At 35.6% G+C, this 23,441-nt stretch overlaps 1 protein-coding gene and 1 long non-coding RNA gene across 2 annotated transcripts in view; both read right to left on the minus strand.

The window, feature by feature from the left end:
- Positions 1-9,012: 9,012 nt before the first annotated feature.
- Positions 9,013-23,441, minus strand: part of LOC144975000 (uncharacterized) — an 82,603-nt gene continuing 68,174 nt past the window's right edge. The window contains exons 19-20 of the mRNA XM_078918640.1: positions 16,942-17,037; positions 9,013-11,809 (exon numbers count right to left, since the gene is read on the minus strand). Coding sequence (XP_078774766.1) covers positions 11,660-11,809; positions 16,942-17,037 — 246 coding nt within the window. The 3' untranslated portion in view covers positions 9,013-11,659. The remainder of the gene's footprint in view (positions 11,810-16,941; positions 17,038-23,441) is intronic.
- On the minus strand, positions 18,360-23,437 carry LOC144975001 (uncharacterized). The gene is made up of 3 exons (XR_013645842.1): positions 23,155-23,437; positions 20,913-21,108; positions 18,360-18,887 (listed from the first exon to the last, which is right to left on the minus strand). It is a non-coding gene; the product is annotated as an uncharacterized LOC144975001 (long non-coding RNA).

Raw genomic sequence — 23,441 nt, forward strand, 5'->3', positions numbered from 1 at the left:
TCTGCAAAGCGTTGCAACGTACCACACAGTGGTAACAAGTGTAATGAAATATTTATTTTATGACACATACATTCGTAGTGGGCAGGTCAATTACTTGTTGTCTTCAATATAATCAAAATCTGTTTCTCTTCAAGTCTCTCCCTTTCTGTCTGTCTGTCTGCCTCTCTCTGGGTGGGGATCCTGACCTCCCATAGTGGGCAGGGAGGTACATGCTGTGTCTTCTATCCCCCCAACCCGTTTTCCAATTGTTTCCTGTCATTGTCTTGGAATGAGATTACTTAGTTTTGTCCTGATCCTTGCCGGAGTTACTGGGTGGGGTTCCTACCTTCCATAGGGGGCAGGTAGGTACTTACTGTGTCTTCTATCCCCCTATGTCTGTTTTCCAACATGCTTTCTGTCTTTGTCTTGGAATGAGATTACTTGGTTTTGTCCTGGCCCTGGCCGGATACCTTGGCTGGGAGGGAAACAGTCAAATGTATAGTTAGTTTTGGGAGATGATATTTTTTTCCTTGTAAATCATCTCTCTGTTATGCACTCTATTATGTTGTTTTTTTAATGTATTATATATGATTTGTAAACATTTGAGTGTATTCCTCTTAGTGTGGTCCTGTGCTTGTGTCTGGACGAGACTTTTAGGTGATCTCAATTTAAGTACACTGATAGTATGCTCTTGGAATCTACATCTGTTCCCTATTTTAACCAATTCCACTTTGTCTGCCTTATTCTTGGATGCTTTAATTGTAATTCTAGAACTTTTTACTATCCCATTTTTTCCCTTTTTACTGGCGCTGATATGACCTTAATGTGTTGCAAGCGCCGTAAAACCCTCAAAAACAACAAAAAAAAACATTGCCGGAGTTCCTTCGCTGGGAGGGAAACAGTCGAATGTATAGTTATAGTTTTGGGAGATGATATTTTTTTCCTTGTAAATCATCTCTCTGTTATGCATTGTATTATGTTTAGTTTACATATTATATTATATGATTGGTAAACATTTGAGTGTATTCATCTTAGTTGGGACCTGTGCTTGTGTCGTGTCTGGATGAGAGTTTTAGGTGATCTCAAACTAAGTACTTTGGCGGTATGCTCTTGGAATCTACATCTATTCCCTATTTGAACCAGTTCCCCTTTGTCTTACCTTTACTTTTGTACTTTAATTGTAATTCTAGAACTTTTTACTATCCCATTTTCTTCCTTTTTACTGGCGCTGATATGACCTTAATGTGTTGCAAGCGCCGTAAAACCCTTAAAAACAAAAACAAAACATCTGCCTCTCTCTCTCTCTCTCTCTTCTCTCTCTCTCTCTCTCTCTCTCTCTCTCTCTCTCTCTCTCTCTCTCTCTCTCTCACACACACACACACACACCTACCCCATAGTGGGCAGGGGGGTACATACTGTGTCTTCTATCCCCTTATGTCTGTTTTCCAACTTGCTTTCTGTGTTTGTCTTGGAATGAGATTACTTGGTTTTGTTCTGGCCCTGGCCGGAGTCCTGGCTGAGAGGGAAACAGTCGAATGCATAGTTATTGTTTTGGGAGATTATATTTTTTTCCTTGTGAATCATCTCTCCGTTATGTATTATTATATTTGTTATTTTTGTATTATGTAAAATGTAAGCATTTGAGTGTATTGCTCTTTGTTGGATTTTGTACTTGTGTCAGGATGAGAATTATAGGTGATCTCAGACTAAGTACATGGGTGGTATGCTCTTGGAATCTACATCTGATCCCTATTTGTTCCCAGTTCCCCTTTGTCTTACTTTCTCTTGGATGCTTTAATTTGTAATTCTATAACTTTTTACTATCCCATTTTCTTCGTTTTTACTGGCGCTGATATGAACTAAATGTGTTGCAAGCGCCGAAAAAAAAAACAAAACAAAACACACACCTACCTAGAATGAGATTACTTGAGCAGAGCTGCCATTCGTTCCAGAAATCTGTACTCAGTACGGATTGGCCTTCTGGTGGAGACCAGATTTTTTTTTCTTTATTTAAAAGTGAAAAAATAAATAATTATACCACTTAACATTTTCTCCTGTCCTGATGTTTCTGCCCTCAAATCGACAGTCGTTTGAAATTGGACTTGGGACAGATTCACTCTTGGGAACTAAAGTTTAAAAAACACGACGTCCGCCTTTATCTCGAACTAGCGTAAACATGTTCTCTTAAAGCAGTCCCGATTCAGCCGCTTTGTTAAAAGGAATGACATGTTGCAGTTAATTGAATGGTCATCCCATAGATTTAGGAGACAAGCAATTGTCAACTTCCATACTTTCCATCCCTGTCAATTATACATAGCAGTCTTCCACTCTTATTGAGAGATTTAATGCTGTCAAACCACATCAGTTTTTCTCTCAGAAACAACACGCGCTCTTATGAAGATGTTATTGCCTGGGACATAGGAGATTTGCCGTTGATAGACGAACTGTTAAAGCAGTCAAAAAGCTTGTTACATTCTTCTACAAACTGCATTTGCCATCGCTTTTGGTGGGAGATCGCCGTAGTGGACAATGGTGGTTATTCATGTAGCAACTGAGTGACTGAGGACTTGTACTGCAAGTTTAACGCTTAGATTTGCAAATGACGGCATAGTAATATGCCTCTTGGTTAATTTTGGTGTCATTCGGATTGGAAATCTTAAAACTTTCTCGTAGACCATCTGGATATGATTCCATGAAATAGTTTTGCCTTCCATTGCAAATCCACTCTTTTTAAGGTTATTTCTAATGCTTTTCATCAAATGTGGGGGGTCACAAACATAAATAGCTTTTCATCGTTGATGAGAAAATATGGCTTGTCCCTATTTATAACTAATTTCATAACAACCGCTTGATTGTTGGTGCCTTGATCACAGATCAATACTTTGGGAATCAAGCCTAACTCTCTAATCCTGATAATGATGTCTTTCAAAAGTGTTTGAAGGACATGAGTTTTAGTTGGTCCATTAGACAGGTAGTATGCGAGTGGTTGCTTCCATGTGAATGCAAGTCCTCTTACCATCACAACCAGAGCTTCGTCTAAGTGACAGAATAGACACCACAGCAAAATCTAACGCCTTCATCACTATCAAAGACCATAAACCAAACTTTCGCAACAACGTACAATGCCGTCTCATAAACCCATGTAAATCACAAATCGGAAAAATAAGTAAACAGATTTTAGACAGAATCAACACCAAAATCGTCAAGAAAACCGAATTCAACCAATGGAGAAACACCGCTGAAGTTATCAACTGGTACAGAAACACAGAAAACAAACAACGACAAAACGCAATCATCTTTGACATCTGTAATTTCTACCCTTCAATCACCAAAACCCTACTCCTCAAAGCACTACAGTTCGCATAAACCTTCGACAACATCACCGAAGAAGAAATACACATTATCCTGCACTCGAAGAATACATCACTTTACAATAATGGAACAGCATGGACAAAAAAATCAACAAACTTTGATGTCACCATGGGGAGCTACGATGGAGCAGAAACATGCGAGCTCGTCGGACTATATCTACTTTCTCAAATGCAAAATCTCGATATAAACATTGGACTATACAGGGACGACGGACTCGCATTGTGCAATAAAACACCGAGACAGACAGAATTAATAAAGAAAAAAATATGCAAAATCTTCCAGGACAACAATCTGAAAATTACAATCGAAGCCAACAAAAAAACATTCGACTTCCTGGACATAACCATCAACCTAAACGACGGCACCTATCAACCATTTTCAAAACCCAACAACATCCCATTGTACGTTCATAGACACAGCAATCATCCGCCATCTATAATAAAAAACATCCCCGAGAGCATTAACAAACGACTATCTAACAACTCTACAAACAACAACATATTCAACGATGCAATCCCACCGTACACAAACGCACTACAAAAAAGTGGATATAACTACAAACTAGAATATGAGGAAGAGACCATTACCACCCCAACAAAAAAACGACAAAGAAAACGACACATAACATGGTTCAACCCACCCTACAGCAAGAATGTGACAACTTCTATCGGTAACAAATTCTTCAATCTACTACAAAAATGCTTCCCTCCCGGTCACGTTCTACACCCAATCATGAACAAAAACACCATCAAAATAGGATACACCTGCATGCCAAACATACAAAACATTATTTCATCCAACAATAACCGAAAACTATCACAGCCAGATCAGCCCAGCAACAACCTAGAGAAAAAATGCAACTGTAGGACCCAGACAACATGCCCACTAAACGGCAATTGCCTGACTCAAAACGTAATTTATCAAGCCACAGTAACACGACCAGACACACCAAAACAAGAAACATACATTGGCCTCACCGAGTGTCCATTCAAAACCAGATACAACCTGCATACATCTTCCTTCAGAAACATACACAAACGACATTCTACTACACTAAGCGAACACATTTGGAACCTCAAAGAAGAAAACATACAACACAGCATCACATGGAAAATCATCTCCAGAGCACAGTCGTACTCCCCCTCTTCTAAGATTTGCAACCTCTGCTTGGAAGAAAAATTCTTCATCATCACTAAACCGAACATAGCAACACTCAACAGAAGAAACGAACTAACTTCCTCATGCAGACACAGAAACAAACACCTTTTATGTAATTACGAACCTCCATAAACACGAATCTATAAAAATACGAAAACACAACAATCTACTTTCACTTCCACTTCCTGATGAGAGCAACGCTCGATAACAACGTTGTAGAAGTCAAACTATCTTAATTATATTTCAAATGTTTATATATATATATATATATATATATATATATATTATATATATATATATATATATATATATATATATATATATATATATATATAAGATAGGGTTGGGATCAACATTGTGGTCCCCTTACTCTCCAATTCGCCAGCTTAGGTCATCAGATAAAGCAGGACCTACCATTTGGAACTCGCTTCCTTTGTCAGTAAGGTTCTCGGGCAGCGTAGAAAATTAAAGAAAAATCTAAAGACTCATCTTTTTCCAGAAAAATTTTATCCTAGGCATTTTCTTATTGATGATACGTTTTATTTTTTGATTCCATTTTGTTGAATGTCAATTTCATTTTGTAAAACTTGCATAGTTAGTGTGTGCGACGGTTGTGTTTGGCTCGGTACGAGTGTGTTTATGGTTTGACAAGTATATTGTAAAGCGCTTTGAGGCTTCGGCATTTCGCTCTATAAAAGAACACTTTATTATTATATATCAAGTGTTTACCTTAGATTACTTTTCTATAAAATACTCTCGGAAGTCTTTACGATTTTTGAAATCATAAGAGTTGCTATGATATAAATCGTTATCTCAATGATAATGGTTATCTTTAGGCATATAAAATTTAAACTACTTTTCCCCTTTAAACGCTAAATTAGTTTAAAACTAGATTTAAAAGATTCTGTGGAACGGTGGGCGCCCCCCCCCCTTTTACTGCAGACATTTATAAAGCAAGTCAATTTTAAAAGTTTCATTTCAAACTTATATGTATGATATGTACGATTTTTCCAAGCAAATAATAATTGTCACGATTTTTTGTTTGTTTGTTTTGTTTCGAAATAATTGGATTTTTAGTACCACAAAGGCTCAGAAACCACTAGACCAACCGTCACCAAATTTTGCATGGTGTTTACAATTGTCACGAAGATGGTTTTCGTGTCTTACATATTTATTAGGAATCGCGATGATTCAAATTTGTTTCGTCAAATCCCATCGAAAACAGACACCATCATTTTTAGCACTTGAGTTGTGTGTCATATTTCCGGTAAGCGAGTATAACAATACGGTAAGAGCGACGTGTACCGAGTACGCAGGTCCGGAATCAAGAATCACTTCAACTTTCCTGATGGGCTCATCGCGTCAGTGGTTACCGGTTCTGTCTAGTCGCTCCATCACGATATGGTTTGTTTTCAATAACTTAATTATTACAAAGCCACCGAAAAACTTCTTTGCAATTCAAATGTTTCAAAATAATGATAATTGAATTCTAAACTTACATCACAGCCGAAATTCCGAGTCTCGTGCAACATTTATTGCAGTTGTAAGGTACGAGTGAAGTCAGCATTGGTACTTTAATTTAAAGGCTTAACAACCTACAAATTAGTAATGGACACGACGACACGCTGATTTTAAAATTAACTCGTATTTTAAAAACAATGCTCGGAAAAAAAAAACCAAAACCAAAAGAAAAGAGAGAGAGAGAGAGAGAGAGAGAGAGAGAGAGAGAGAGAGAGAGAGAGAGAGAGAGAGAGAGAGAGAGAGAGAGGGGGGGGGGGGCAAAAAATAAAATACAGTAATAATAACACAAGACCCTATAGGTACCGATATGTTTTCCTTAATTAAGTTGAAGATGTGTTTACTTACATATTCTTCAGTTAAATATTCATGCAACTTCAATATTCAAAGAATTCACAATAACAACCGTGAAGTTACCATATTTTGGTTCGATATCAAAGTCACAATCTTAGTGCCGGCACTACAATTACACAGTAAGGTTTACTTGGGTTGAAAAAAACCCCGTACTGTTCATTTTAACACCATGGTCTCATACTATAGTCAGATTTTTAATAAATGGCGCGTGTTTTTCTTCTTTTTCTCAGCTGCCCCCCAATGCATAGCTGCAAAAATTTGTATGAGCCTCTGAATCAATTTGTCTTAATAAAAAAAAAATCATGAATTTAAAACAATAGGAAAGGATTTCGTTTATTACAGCTATATTAAAATCGATAACGGGTGAGGGTCGGAACTCATAGAAGATTTACATTATTAAAATTATGAATTTTCCGCATATCCATTTTGAAGGAATTCGTTAAACTGGAGTGTTCGGTTAATTGAAGCTTAAACGATATACGTGCAGTATTTGAATATGAAGCAACGAATGGCAATTATTAACTATCAGACATTTTCATTTTATAACTATCAATACACTTTTTGAATCCATTTATCAGATTTTTATTTTAAAATTCTTGTCAGTTATGCAAAACGGCATAGATTTGTCAGGACAACAGTATACAATAAGGTAAATTTCGCTAACAAAAAAAAAGAGAATAGTTAAGATGACCACGGAAAAATGCAAGTCACAGCTAGTAAAAGGAAACATCTTCATCTTAACTTATGGGGAACTATTTTCCTATTTTGATGGAGACACTCTTTAAATTATATTCTTGCCTTTCAATTTTTAGATAAAATGTTCTTCAAAATTCACTTGAAATTGGAAAGAGGAAGAGGAACATAAACTATTCATTACACTGTATTTTTGTGTTTTAAAGCGAGGAACATAAACATAATTCAACTATCTCGTTATATCAGCAAAGTAAAGATGTCTGGACCTCCAACCTTTATTCAAGAATTACAACACACTCACCAATAATATATATATATATATATATATATATATATATATATATATATATATATATATATATATATATATATATATAAGAGAGAGAGAGAGAGAGAGAGAGAGAGAGAGAGAGAGAGATAGTTCGAAGATGACGTCACTCAGGTCTTTGTTATTGTTTTTTGCCATCCGCGTTTATGAGTAATGCTCACTGAACTGTATTAACCTGACTATAAACGTTCATGGCTACACACAGTTTTGTGTGTTGGTCCGTTATACTTTCGGATGGCAATGTTATGAGCTTCTTAGCCAAGCGCATACTATCTATATATAAAAATAATCGTCTGGTCAGTCTGTGATGGAATATGATTAAGGACCATAACTCTATAAACCGAAAATAAATTATTTGGATTTGCATAAATAGCATTTATGAACCGGTTTTAATTTCAGTTATGTCATTCGCCAGGTTAATATTTCTTTATCAATTTTGAGACTTATGGAGGAGGCTCAAGTATTTTTGATCTGATCAGATCGTATAATGTACTATACAAAAATTCATAAAATAGCATTGCATATTCTTAATATGTCGATTTTTTTAAAGGGGAAGGAGGGGGGTAAGATCAATTAAATATTGTCATGTCTACTTTAGTGATATCTTAGTTGGTCGAGCACTCGGTTCACATGCAAAAGGTCTGAGACCCAGCCTGACCAGCCTATCTACCCAACAGTGAGTGGATAGCTGGGTCTATTAGATTTCTGATAAAAAGTACTTTAGGATAGACAAGTGACATATCCAAGAATAGAAAGTAATTGCTAATGTCCGTTTCACGTTATAGATATCGGGATAGACTCCGGTTCTATGGGCTAGTTTTTAAAAAATATAAACTATCATTACCAATTTTTATTTTAACTTGAGGGATTGACTAGACGGTTGTGAAAGAGCACACGCAAAAACAAAAACAAAAATCCTGTTTTTATTTTGGTGACATTTATTGGTTTAATTAAGATTATGATTTTTCAAGGCTTTGCATTATGATTGAGAAGAAACAACTACACACCCATTTATTTTTGTCCCTGTGTTTCTCATTATTTTTAATACAAAAAACTGCACTGTTCCCTAATTATTTGAAATTAAACAGTTTGAGAAAATTTCATTCTACTTTCAATTTTTTGAAGTTTTGTGTCAAAGCAAAAAATTTTTAAAAATGTTCAATGAGGAAATAGCGTGCAACACATTGACAGCTATTATTCTCTAACCAAAACATCTCAATCATCTCAACTCTACATCATATTCGGGAACATGTTTGAAAACAAACTATTTAATATAAGATTTATTTCTACGATTTCTACCATTACTGTTCCTATTTCTTTTTTTTAAATATATATAACGGTAGATTTAACTGAATCCATCAAGAAAGGAATATTGACTTCGAAGAAGACCTAGTTAGTGCGGTCGTGGTCAAACGCTGAAATGATGAATGAGATTAAAGTAAAATTAAAAACCACCAGAAATGGTTAACCCCCCCCCCCCCCCCCCTATTTTTTTTTTCTCTTTGGTCATCGACTTTCATGTTTGTAACACAGCACATTTTCAACTTTCACAGCTGATTCACTGTAATACATGGTTATGAAAAGTTTAAATATACAACGAAGTTGCAACATCACATTTGTACAATATTTATTCCATCACATAGAAACGAATTTAATCAAATCCAAGCACAGAATTATTAAAAATTACAAGAAACACTCAATACACAGTTTGCTTTTTGAGAAGTGTAGTGTTGGACATATCATATTGAAATATCGATATAAATGCCAATATCGGATCATATCGATTTCAAAATATCATATCGATATATATGATGATCGCAGTTTACCAGGGCTCGTTTTCGTGAACGAGGACTAGATTTGTAGTTATTTGCTAGTCTAGTAAATGACTAGCTAGTCTTAAGCCCAAGGGAAGCAAGTGACTAAAACATTGGATTTCATGAACGCTTTCTAGTCTCGGACTAGCTAGTCTCTTGCCTAGAAGTGGGCATTGTAAGGACGGTCACTAATTCTGCTGTTTTGTGCGAGTAACATCACCTCCCTAATACACGAAGGCAGGTAAGATACACCCGCCTTCATACTTACAACGCAAAAAATTTCCAAAGAGGAAATTAGCAACAAACGTGATATTGACTGTCGACTGTTATATACTGCAATGATGTCCATCGTCGACTGTCAATTCTATATTTAGGCCAAAGGCAATTTCATTGAGACGACGAACACGGAAATTGAAACAAAGAAATTGAACCAAAAAACCCCACAAAAAAAAAAAACAACAAATAAAAACACAAAAAGGAAAGTGCATTCTGATTAATCACATATTTCAGTCAGTTACAATATCAACAGAAAAACTTTAATCCCTAACTATACTTTCTAATCATTGTCTTGGTTGTTCTTTGACGCAAACCCTTCAAATTCAGAGTCTCTCATTCACTCTCAACTCACGAGCCGATAGAATCAGGTTTTTAAACTTATCTTACAGTTTTTTAAAATGCCAATGTCAATGGCAACAGGACACTATTTGCCTCTGTCATTTGTAATCGACGTATTTTCTTTCCGAATCGAAGCGCACTCAATCTAAAAATAGCTGCTAGTTCGTTGACGCTATGACTAAAACTTGGCCAAACTTAGTCCGAAGGTGCCGTGATTTTAGTCCCTGACTTGTTTAGTCAGCTCACATGAAATCCGATTTTTTCAAGATTGACTAAAGTCAGAGATAGACTAAGCGCTAGTCCGCGTTCATGAAAACGTCCCTAGGGCTGCCGGACGGCCACGTGCATGGCCAAAATCGGACACACAAAGAATCAGTTTTTCATTTCTTGTTATTATCGTCTTATTATAATGTAGCCAAAAAACAACACAAAAAAAAATAAATCAGTTTACTATGAAAAACAATGGAGAAACGAAGAACTTTTTCGAGAATAGAGGTGTTGGGGGTATGTAGGGAGCAAGCACGTTTATTGGATTTTTAAATCGATTTTCGATGCAATGATGTATGATTCCTTTGCATCGATAAATATCGATATATCAATATTTAAAGTTAGGAAACATCGTATCGTATCGATATAAAATTTTTGTGATATCGCCCAACACTAGAGAAGTGACTCAGATATTCGACTTGGGTACTTAGTGTCAGAGTATTTGCATTGAATCGATACTAGGTAGTGGCTCCTCTCATTATTTTAAATACAAACAATTTCTTTAAAAATATATTATAAACCATTTTCCTAACGAATTCCATGATAATTGAGCAAAATATATGATATTTTAAATACAGAGAATATCTTTCCGTGTCCAAATAAAAAAGTCTACGGAGTTCTCTTGCAAAGTCGAAAATTATGTATTGAAATTGAGTTCAACTTTTATTCAACATTTGAATCATAAATTTTGAGTTGATCGACTTAACACCACGTTCGTTGAACGGGCACCGTTCGTGGAGCGAACATCAATGCTAATATATATATATATCACCCGACGCGGCAGGAAGTCGAAATCGAAATTTATTTATACAATCATATCTACATTGATATTCTTTTAAATCATTGATTATTACCTCTTGATTCCATTTGTTATTATTAATGGCTCGTTGTATTTGACTAAAATATGTTTTCCGTTGTCAGTTTTGGAGCATATTTGTAGCTAAGTCTCCAATGCCAATAAAACTATAATCTAAGCCAAATAATTGATTTGTGATCAACAAGTGAGCACCATCACTTGCTGGCTATTTTACTTATGACTTCCAAGATTTACAGAACATTTGTTTCAATGTTAATGAAACATAATACAATATATTTTGTTTACTTATTGAGCAAATATTCTTTTTCATGTTAAAAAACAATATTCTATTTTCGCATGACCAAAATTTTAACCACAAAGTTTTCACTAAAATTTCTTTGTATTGTTATTTGAATTAAGTAAAGTTCAGATGTGTGGTGGAACTTAAGGCTCCTTATATCGATATAAATGTGAGGTAGTCTAACTGTGTAGAATACTCAAAATTAACCCATATAAAACACAATCTCTCTCTCTCTCTCTCTCTCTCTCTCTCTCTCTCTCTCTCTCTCTCTCTCTCTCTCTCTCTCTCTCTCTCTCTGTAATAGATCAACTTGTATTATATCACTTCATATTAAAATATTCATGATGAGAAAACATCGAGTCATTTACTAATCTAATGTACCGGTAAATAAAATAGACTTCAATAGAAATATATAGGTGCAATCATAGAAACATAAACATAAGAAACCAAATAATGAACCGTTTTCATCGAGGCGGGAATCCTTGTGGCCGCTTTTGGATGTTTTTTTTTGCTTCTCCAAGCGCCACCTGGCGGGCGTTACTGCCAAATAACAGAGTATTGCAGGTCTCTGGAAAATTGCTGACGTCAGGACTGATATTCACAAACAGGCATGCCTATAACAGGAGTGGAGATTGAAAAAGTATTAATTTAATAATTCACAGGAGAAATATTGTATGATTTAAAAAAGAATTAACTACAGTTATGCATCTACAAAATAAGAAACAAAAGTTGTATTTTAAAATAAATAAATAAGTAACAATCCTTTCATTCATGACCTGGGAAAATTTGTCTTAGGGGTCTATTCCAATGGAAGACTGGAATAACCCAGGCATCAGCCACAGACAATTCAGTACCGGAAAGTGAGCTAGGACGGGATTACTTTCTCAAGACCACACGAACGGCAGGGAGTCGAATCGGTACCTTCTCGTGAGAAGCAAAGACCATAATAGGGCCGTGCAACGTTGTGCCATCACTCTAAATGAGATAAGTTACCCCACGTTAAAAATGTGTCTCTGTGATTATATATGTGGATTTGAAAAATTGTGCTTTCTCTCAGCTTTGTTGTCGTTTTTCTTTTTAAAGACCCGACTTCTTATCAGGGGAAATACGAAATATTCTTGTACGGTAGTGCTTGCTATTAAGGCAAACTTAGCCATTTGACGGTCCATTTATGCCACGATGAAAACATCTCCGGAACGTACAACGTAATTTCATTCTCCTTTAGTAAATGTTGATTTGGCGTGTTTCATTTGTAATTCAATAGTATCTAAATGTTTTTATTTATTTTTGTGTTTGCATATCCATTGCTTGTTTTAACACATATTGCTCTATATATTATTTTTAATACAAACAATTCCTTAAAGTTCATATAAACCACTTTCTGTTTTAAAAGATGGGAAATAATTCTACCTCACATGATCGAAATATTTTATATAGAGCAGTAAAATTAGGTGCCCCAAACGTAAACAAAGGTCTAGAAGCACATGGCAAACCACATGTTCCTGTCTTGACAGCTCACGTTCCAATGTAAATAATAGAAAAAAATAACCTTTAAAATTTGGCTGTTAGGTGGCAAAAGAAACACATATTCATAAATATTCGATCATGCATCAAATAATGTCTAGATATGGATATTTTATGGAACAAAAGGTAAAATTTATCAAAAGTTACAGTCTATATATTTTTAGACCAGAGCAAATTATTGCGCTGGTGTGAACAAAACGAGAATTATTCGGAGCCTGATTTTCATAATAATTTAGCCTTATATTATTATTTCTGCAACTGTTAGATTTTATGTAAACATATTTTCAATACTGAAAGTGCATTGCCTACAACTCAAACTACAAAATTGGGAGACCTATATTGTGCGTAAATTATTCCGGTCCCTAACGGAAATCACTAGCAACTTGTTATTGTTTACGTTTGGGGCACCTAATTTTACTGATCTATAGTTTAATAAAGTTTTAATGATTACTATGTCCGATTACAAACAATAGAGCAGTAAAGTTAGGTGCCCCAAACGTAAACAAAGGTCGAGAAGCACGTGGCAAACCACATGTTCCTGTCTTGACAGCTCACGTTCCAATGTAAATAATAGAAAAAAATAACCTTTAAAATTTGGCTGTTAGGTGGCAAAAGAAACACATATTCATAAATACTCGATCATGCATCAAATAATGTCTAGATATGGATATTTTATGGAACAAAAGGTAAAATTTTCTAAAATTTATCAAAAGTTACAGTCTATCTATTTTTAGATCAGAGCAAATTATTGCGCTGGTGTGAACAAAACGAGAATTATTCGGAGCCTGATTTTCATAATAATTTAGCCTTATATTATTATTTCTGCAACTGTTAGATTTTATGTAAACATATTTTCAATACTAAAAGTGTATTGCCTACAACTCAAACTACAAAATTGGGAGACCTATATTGTGCGTAAATTATTCCGGTCCCTAACGGAAATCACTAGCAACTTGTTATTGTTTACGTTTGGGGCACCTAACTTTACTGCTCCATACCAATATGTCAGTCGGTAAATACCGGGCTCTCTAACTCAGGGTAACAATTAGCGGCGGGCATTCGGAACATTTTCATGTTCCTGGTACGATTGTGTTCCTGGTAGCGTTGTTCCCGGTACGGAACCGATTCCTGGTGCGATTGTTCCGGTCGAAGAGAGTTTCGTATCAGTCATGTCCTAAGTCCTAACCACAGGCAGACGAGAGGTTCAGACTGGGGGGGGGGGGGGGGGGGGGGGGGGGGAGGGACGTAGGCTGGTTTGCGCGCTCTTTCTCTTTCTACACACACACATACACATACACACACACACACACAACACACACACAGTAACAGTAAAATGACCAGGAACTTGTTCCTGGTACTAGTTCCTGGTTGAGCTATGTTCCTGGTGTTACTGTTCTCGATAACCAAAACCCGTGCGGCACTAGTAACAATGGCCTCACACGCCGCACATCGAAATCTGCCTCCTTCTCTCTTTGTATACTATAAATATGATAAAAGATTGAAAATTTTATTTTATTTTTTTCATTTTAAAAGATTTTGTACCTATGGTTCCCTTTAAAAATATATTTACATGCAAGTGTCAATACTATTTTAATTTTATGTAAGATTTTGACCACAACAAACATCTTTCCTCACGCTAGACAGCTAGGTAACTGCATGGGATGGTGTGTCGGTAGTAACAAGAGGGTGTATATTTAGTGGCCGTCCCACACAAAGAAACTTGCTTTTATTCTTCTCTTTTTACGAATGAATATTGAATGTCGGTTTCAATAAAATTTTGTATTAATTGCGTCGAAAGTACACATTTTTGTGAGTAAAAACGAAAAAAAAAACACACAAAGTTATTCTGTTGATATTGAAACTGGCTGAAATAATGTGATTAATAGAAAACACTTTCTTTTTTGTGTATATATTTGTTGTTGTTTTTTTGGGTTCAATTTCGTTGTTTCAATCTCCGTGTTCGTCGTCTCAATGAAACGGCCATTGGTCTATATATAGAATTGAGAGTCGACGATGGACATCATTGCAGTCTATATATGTTATCTAATATGTTGATAATTTTAAAAAAATAAATCTTTATCTTAATTGCAATTGAAAGGAAAAAATAACGAATTGGATTTCATGCACAGTTCGTATCCTGATATGTTAACGGTCAATATTTAAAAAAAAAATCATCCTAAGTTATATGGCCCGAATTTTGACACCCTGTGACCGTGTTTTTGGTGTGCTTTGTTTAAAACCTTGCCGCTCGTTTTGTTTTCAAGCTATCGGCGTGCGCTTTGTACCATCAAATAGATGAATGATTTTTCTTTAATATCATATAAATTAATATGTACTACCTTTCCATTTACGTTCGCAATTTTCATTTTTTGGGGTGTGTAATTTTTTTTTCTGATGGTGGCCCTACTTTAAAAAAATGGGGCCTTAATTACAACACTCACTCTAGGGGTCCTAACTTCGACACCTACTTCACGAGTTCTACCCATGCAGTGGCGTATTGAACTTGGGTAAAAGGTCCACTGCTCTTTTCTTTGTCTTATTTCAATAGATGTTATTATATTATTGCCTCACAAAAATGACAAATCATGATATAAAATGAGATAGTTTGTCCTTAAGTAGGTATTACTTCTTCTTCTTCTTCTTCTTCTTCTTCTTCTTCTTCTTCTTCTTCTTCTTCTTCTTCTTCTTCTTCTTGTTCTCTCTCTCTCTCTCTCTCTCTCTCTCTCTCTCTCTCTCTCTCTCAAACACACACACACACACACACACATTCACACACATACACACAAACATTTTATTTACGCGCGACTGGCCACAATATTCAATAATTTTACACAGGATTCTTTGTAATTTAACTGTAAACAGATACATTAATGACCCTCTGTCTCATTGAGGTGTTATATGGGCGTGAAACAAAAGTTGATTTGAATTGATTTGGCTCAATGGTATTATTATTATTTTTTTATAACCTTTGGTCGAGCACCCGCTTCACACGCACAGGGACCGTGATCGATTCCGGGTGCAGTCGAGATTTTTTCTGATCCCCCTGTCCACCCATAAGTCATTGGGTAGCTGGGTCTGTTATAGCTAGCGAAAAGTACTTTGTGATGGACCACTCACATTATAGAAACGGGATAAACTTCGGATCCATGGGCCAATTAGCTCTTAAAGGATTGCTTTAGGCTCAGCTTTTGTTTTCCTTTCGTCGGTTTTTCCTTTAAATTCAACATTGGAACTTGTTTCATTCCGATATAATACCGAATGGAGATGGTGGTTCACATTTACAGATATGCATTGATAAAAAGAAATTCTAATAGGGAATGAGATTAGCGGAAGAGTAGCGTCCCTTGATTGGACGTCACCCATAGTCTGTGACGTCACCGGCGGAAAAAGTTATTAGAGAGAGAACGTCATGTTGGTTGTGCGCATGTGAAACAGAAAGAAAATTTATTGGCGATAATCAATGTTTTTGTGTCCGAAAACAAAAATTTAGGTGAAAAACAAGTTTGAATGCAGGATCTCTAAGAGTGTCGACTTTAGGGCCAGTGTCGAAATTCGGACCCCTACCTTAGTGGCTGCATGGAAAAAAAATGCAAAGTAGCCAAATTTAATCACACGTATCGTACCGACTCTCTCCCTCCCTCCCTCCCCCCCCCCCTCTCTCTCTCTCTCTCTCTCTCTCTCTCTCTCTCTCTCTCTCTCTCTCTCTCACACTCTTTCTTTCTTTTCTCTCTCTCTTTCTATCTTTCCTTCTTTCTTTCCTATATATATATAGGGGGGCAGGGGGGAAGCGGGGGCCAATTCATAGAAAAACGATGTTTCGAAAGATCCCAAAGCTAGATCAATCCGTCGGAAATAACATAAAAATGAGTAAAGAAATTAATGAATTACTTTTTTTAATGAAAAAAATGAAAAGAGTGCACACCTCCTTTCAAATATATCTCCAAAAATTAAAAAGGGCGAACCAGTTACTTGTGCCGTGGAGTCATCTTACAACGTTAAAAACGTAATCATTTATAAATTAGACAATAGACATAGAGTTCATTTTTTTTCCACCAACACTTGACTTAAACATTCTTTGTTGATCAACTTTTCATCCCGTTCAATGAATGGGCACCTCTGCTTATACCTCAATGACTTTAAAAGGTGGGTCTTACTTGGGCGGATACCTTACTTTCTTGTATTCGTCAAAGAAAAAAATATTCATTCTTTCTCTATGTCTTACCTTTGCATCGCCTGCAAGGCATGGCCATAGAATCTGTGTTAGTTTCGAATTCCTGTAGGGGATGTGTAGCTGTCTTTCTCTTAAGGCAGTAAAGACCTATGTGAACATACAAAAAAAATGCATACGTTGAAAATCGAAATCAGGAATTGACATCCCGTTACTATATTATCTGTATTCCCAAGACTCCAGGGCCTGCTATTATCTAGAGTTACTAAATTTAGTACTATACTGGCCTGGTAATAGACTCTCTAGTCTTAAGCCTGAGCAAAACAGGACCCATTCTAATGTAGTATGACTAGATCTGGTCCCTTACCTGTCTAGTATAAAAGACTTACTAGTCTTTAGCCTGAGAGGAGCAAGTGACTAAAAAATCGTTTCTTATTTGCGTTTTCTAGTCTCTGACTAGGTAGGCTTTTGCATAGAATGGACGTGGTAAGGAAGTTACCTTATTCGGTTATTTTGTGCTTGTAAGGACCAGTCTTCATACCTTCCCTACGCAAAAGATTTAATTAGCACTATATCCGGTAAAGATTTTGTTTCATTTCGTTTTGTATTTGGGCTTTAACCTTACTACTTAATTTGCCATTGCCGCATAATGAATCAAGTCACGTGGTATTGACTGTCAACTATGTTTATGTCAATGAAACACGCGTACAAATTGAATCAATGTAATGAATGTAACAACAGGTCCCCCCTAAGAGGAATACACTCAAATGTTCGCGTATTATTTTTTATTATATTATTTTACGTTACGTTATGCCTTTTGCGCCATGTTGTCCAAGTGAGCAAATTGGGGGTTAATAATCTTGCTCAAGCGGGGCTCGAACCTGGGTCATCCGGATCACAGTGCAATGCCTTAACCACTCGGCCACTTCGCCCCCCCCCCCCCATATTATATATACACACATATAGTATATAATATAATTTAAAAAATTTACGCGAACTGATTTACAAGACAAAAACATTTTTTTCCCCAAAACTAACAATATTCATTTGACTGTTTTCCTCTCAGCCAATGACTCCGGCAAGGGAAATGACAAAACCAAGTAATCTCATTTCAAGACAAGGACATAAAGAAACTTGGAAAACAATATAAGGGATAGAAGACACAGCATGACCTCTTGCCACCATGGGAAGTCAAAGACCCCACCCAGTCTATTGTTTATAAAATGTTAATCATAAATTTACAAAATAAATTTACATCCATGTGTCACCCTCTCATCTAAGGACAGGGGAAAAAAGCATGTAATCTTATTCCAAAACAAAGATAGAAAGCTACCTGAATAAGGAAAACAGACATAGGGGGTGAAGAAAGCAATAATGACCTTGCCCACAATGGAAGGTCAATGACCCCACACCCAGGGTAGTCAAGCATTCACCATCAAATTGCAAAAGCAACGGATAAAACAAATTTTAAAAAAAGTCATTACAGTACTTTATTTTCTTTATTGTGCTCCAACTTCATGTTTAAATATACAATAGATTTCTATTTATTTACCAATTCAAAAATATTATTAGGTTTTGAATATTATTGCAGAATATATAATAATGGTAACAGAAGTAATACTACTGCTACTAGTAGTTATACTACAACTTGTACATTTTTTTCACAAACATTTCGGGCAAAATTAAAATTGTTTAACACATGTATTAGTATAATGAAAAGAATGAAAAGGATTACAAAGGTATATAAAATCAATCATTTTTGGAAAAGAATGAATAAAAAGTCTGATTGCTTTCTTTTCATTTCAGGTTCGCCATTCCCAAAAATTGGGTTATAGTGGACTCCGCTCGCTGCAACGGTATGGATTTGAGAAGTGGATGGTAAATCTTCATCTTTAAATCTACAGTCATCAAACGTAACTTTCTGAAGTTTTTTACGTGTGTCGACAAGTGCTTTCTGCTCAGCATCAAGATAGGAACCTGAAATGTCTGTCTTCACAATCCTGTAAAAGAAATACCAAGATTAAGTTAATATATAGAGCAAATAGTACATTATTGACCTACCACCTCTGGCGTCTATCGTCTATCGTGTCACTGGGAATTTTAATTTTAATATGTTTGAAAACAAAGAAAACTTAATTAGGCCCCATTTCCTCAAATACGCAAGTCATTCATTTTACAGGTCAAAATAATTTTTAAAAAAAGTCTTTCTTTGACTTCAACTTCAAATGCCAATAGTGCCTGAACCTTATGATGAATTGCAAAATGGTTTGGCATATTTATGTGGATATCTATTCTTTAAAAAAAATAGAGTTGTGGATCACCATTGCTCCGTACAGCAAATGTTAAATATTTATCATCGAGCACAAAATTACGGCAAACCTAAAAGTTCTAAAACTATTTATTTACAAACTCTACAAGTAACACGCGAATATTTTAAAAACTAAATGTAATTCTATCACCTGTGGAATCAAACTATGTATGCTCAGAAAATCTGCTGTTAATGTTCGGGCAATTATTGGCCTTCGCCAAAAAACAAACAAACAAAAGAACTGTATTTCCTGCACCAGTATACAAAAACACACACATATGTATTCTCTACACGGGAAATTCCATTGAGTGTTACAAGCGCTGCACCTAACCATCAACTTCTTGTAGATGCCGCTGGCTATAACCAATACAAATGGACAAACTTAGCCCATAATATTTTACATTTCTGGGAATGTTTGTTTTTTCTTTTATGCCATATAATTTATTATTTTTTAAATTTAATTTGTTGCCAGCGTGTGTATTTTGTACATACATAGGGAATACATGCGTCTGTAAAAAACGTTTGATTGGTCATTCTGCTGATTTGTGCAGATTGCCTTTTACCACAATGAAATGACAATTGGCTTGTAAAAATAACATGTAGACTATAATATTAATATATTCGATTAGCTTAAGCGGCTTAATTTAAGGTTAATAAAACATTTCCTCCCAGATCCTAATAATAGAGGAATAAATCAATATGGGTGAACTCATTTAATTCTATCTATCTCATCATAAGAACACTTTGTCACTAACGTTGTGTGGCCTTGAGCAAGTCACCTCAGCCCTAGCTCAGTTTGTGGCGCTGCGTCGCAGCAATGCCTGGGTTATTTCAGTCTCCCTAGAGGTGAATAAAGAGAATTTATATTTTTAAAATTCGTTACGCTATAGTCAAAGACAAAAACCTTCAGAATTTTTTAATTTTGTATGAACTATCCTAAAAGGCAACCTATCATAGCATAGAAGGACACGCTCACAATAGTATTAATTTCATTGCCCTCAAATTTAATGGATAATCCTCTTTTATTAATTGTCATTGTCCATTCATTCAATAAAACAAAATTAATCAACATAATAAAGACAAAGCTTTTGATTCAAATGAAGTGATGTTTTTTGTTCAGTCATTTATTATCTCTGAAGTTAAAAGTCTTAAAACTCAACCATGTAAGCTTTTGTACAGTCTGGTTATTTGAAAAAAAACTTCTCTTGATGTCAGTTCTTGCACAAACAATTTGGACAAACTTTGACTTCATTACTGGCTCACCGGACAGGCATTCCTTACATACCTTATGAGCAAATGAAGTCACTTGATATGTGCTCTATTCCCCTTTGTCTTATTACTTTCCTCATAGTCATAGATTTGTGTCTTAACTTTGCAAAATGAAGTATGATTTTGTGCCCTTTGTCTACTGTTATGTGCATAGATCTACAATCTTTTCACTCTCTATTCAACTTCCTTTTAACTGGCAATGCAATGACCTTAAAGTGTAATGAACGGCCCAAACGTTGCCAACCTCACTTTTTACCCAAAACATTGCTTGATTTGGACCTACTAAATTTCAGGAGAGTGAGATCTGCTTTTATATAGCGCATGCAATATCCACCCAAAGCACTCTACAAGATGTCCCAAGCCAACAGAAACATTAACATTAACATGTAGGAAGAGATATCATGCCTACATAAATATTGTTTTAAACAGATACAATCAATACACTTACATTTACATGGTCAATGATAGAGCTAGTTTCTCCAATTGTTGATTGTTCAACTAGAGCCGTTGCTGCCTGCAGTAATTGCGTTTGTTCCTATCTTTAAGACCTGAGTAATGGTCTGCTTTTTTCTCTGCCCTATGTCAAAGCTTTAACGTTGGAACCCAATCAGGATCAGTTTCATCAAGCAGTGTTGCTGGCCTTCCTGTAAAGTCAGAAAATTGATTGTTGAAATATATCACGTAATTTCTTGCCTATTACAATCTGGTCCTGGTCCTTATGTGGCTATGTGGTCTAGTGGTATGACACTCGATTTTCGATCGGAAGGTCATGGGTTCGAGCCTCGCGCCCGGCGCATAGTTGAGTCCTTGGAAAAGGCTCTTTACTCACATTCTCTCACCGTACTCAGGTGTAAAATGAATACCTGGCCGTTAACAGCGTTTTCTTTGTCCGAAAAATTGTAATATCGCCTAACAGGCGTCATGTCCCGTTCTACATGTTAAATGTTGCTGTTGACCAGGGACCCCTTGTAAAGCGCTTTGAGCACATTTAGTGAATATTGCGCTATAATATAAAGTTCAATTTTTTATTTTTTTATTTTTACTATCCTTAAGCTTTCCTTTAAATTTACATCAAGCTTTGTCAAATTAGAACAAGGGTAGAACAATTATATAGTGCAATTTCCATTAAATGAAAATTTGTTCAAAGCGCTTTGCAAGGTGTTTCTAGTCAACAGCAAGACTTTACATGCAGGTCGAGACCTGAAAAAATTGCCTGAAAATCCTCGAGCCGAAGCTTTTTCAATAACATGAGCAAAAATCCCCATTTCCCAGAATATTTTCTTAGAATTTTACCAATTCAATCGGCTGTTAAACAAAATGAAAAAGTATTTAAATCTTTTTTTCCGGCAGAGCGAAATTGCCAGAAATGCCGGTAAATTTACAGGCCTATGTTTAAAAGCCAGTTACCCAATTTATGCCTGAGTATGGTGAGAGAATGTGAATAAAGTTCCTTTTCCAATGACTCAACTGTTCAGAACGGGTGGAACCCTAATCCTTCCAAAATGACGGTGATAACTATACCACATAGCTGCAATGAAAGTATCGGGATCCCAAAGGACAATTTATTTAAATTGAAAATTTTTAATTAAAAAAAATTTATTATTCTTGTCATATTTGGGAAAAATTCCATATGAAGGCCCTAATTCAATGACTATACGAAACATTATAACTAATCGCTCACCTTGAGTTAAAATTAATTTCTAACTATGAAAATTATGAAAAGTCATTTTAGTGGATTGATAGAGGTAAATTGTTTCTTTCTTTGGATTAAAATTTAAAATAATAATAATAATAATATTTATTTTTGTCAGTAAAAAAATAACCATTACTATCATTATAAACTGACACCGGCAATCACTAAGCAGCATGTTAAACTTCTGTCAAAAACTAGCATTTACATGTCCAACATCGTGTAGAAAAGCAGTTTGTTCGTGTTACTTTACAATACACCACCAACGGAGGAACGGAAAATAATAAACTTAAGAAAAACGCAACCTTACTTTTAATATTAATGACTTTCTTCAAATGGAGGACATGTTTTAACAATGCACAATAAAATAATCTTGACAAAGCATAAGTTATAAACTGGAACATTATAATTCTAAAATGAATGACCAGAACAACAGTGAAAGACTTCCTCATCTCATAAAAGCCAAAGCTCGAAAACGAAAGTAGCCCTATCACTATCGATAATGAGGCATTTGGTTTTGATTTAGAGTAAGTTGCACGAGAAATGCATGAAATATTCATGGTCCTATCTGATAAATAAACACAACAAATAAAAGATCATCCATCCGGACCGTGTATGAACCATAAAATTAAAATGTTTACTTCTAGACCGTCTACAGACTACAGATTAGATCTGAGTCTGAGATGAGTCAGATGATTTCTCCAACTTCGGAGTTTCGCATAGAAAAGTCACATCGGTGAAAAATCTCTCCGTAGATTTTGTTAGACCACCGAGTTTGAAATTTTTGATTTGATTTCTCTTCCATGAAAAAGAAATAATCACGCAGAAATTAAGGCAAGGACCTTGGTTCCAATTCTATACTCTTGACTTCGATGACTGATGCTATGGCTACATGATAATGATGTTGGAGCGAAGTAAATTTGGCTTTGTTCATAATCATTAAAATTAATTCATATCTATGTATAATATTTAAGATTTTAATTTATCAATCAATTCTTACCTTTAATAAAATGATCACTGCAAACTCGGTGGCTGCTTGTTGTTATTGTTGTTAGATTTGAGTTTGAGCCATCATCAAACTCCTCTCTTTTGATCGCCGCAACCCATTATTTTGGAGTCCTTCGTCTTCCTGATTGATGGGATCCTGAACATTTTAACTCCATTTCGACCCTGTCTTCTAGTGTACATGATGATTATGCAGTTATTTGGCATTTTTTCACTTTTTTAAACGGACAAGACCTTCTTTTTCACCATTGTTTACTAACCAGCCTTGTTCTTTTGCCATCC

The sequence above is a fragment of the Berghia stephanieae genome, chromosome 6, assembly GCF_034508935.2.
Source record: "Berghia stephanieae isolate SIO BIC M18660-M18661 chromosome 6, UCSD_Bste_1.3, whole genome shotgun sequence".
Lineage (NCBI taxonomy): Eukaryota > Metazoa > Mollusca > Gastropoda > Nudibranchia > Aeolidiidae > Berghia > Berghia stephanieae.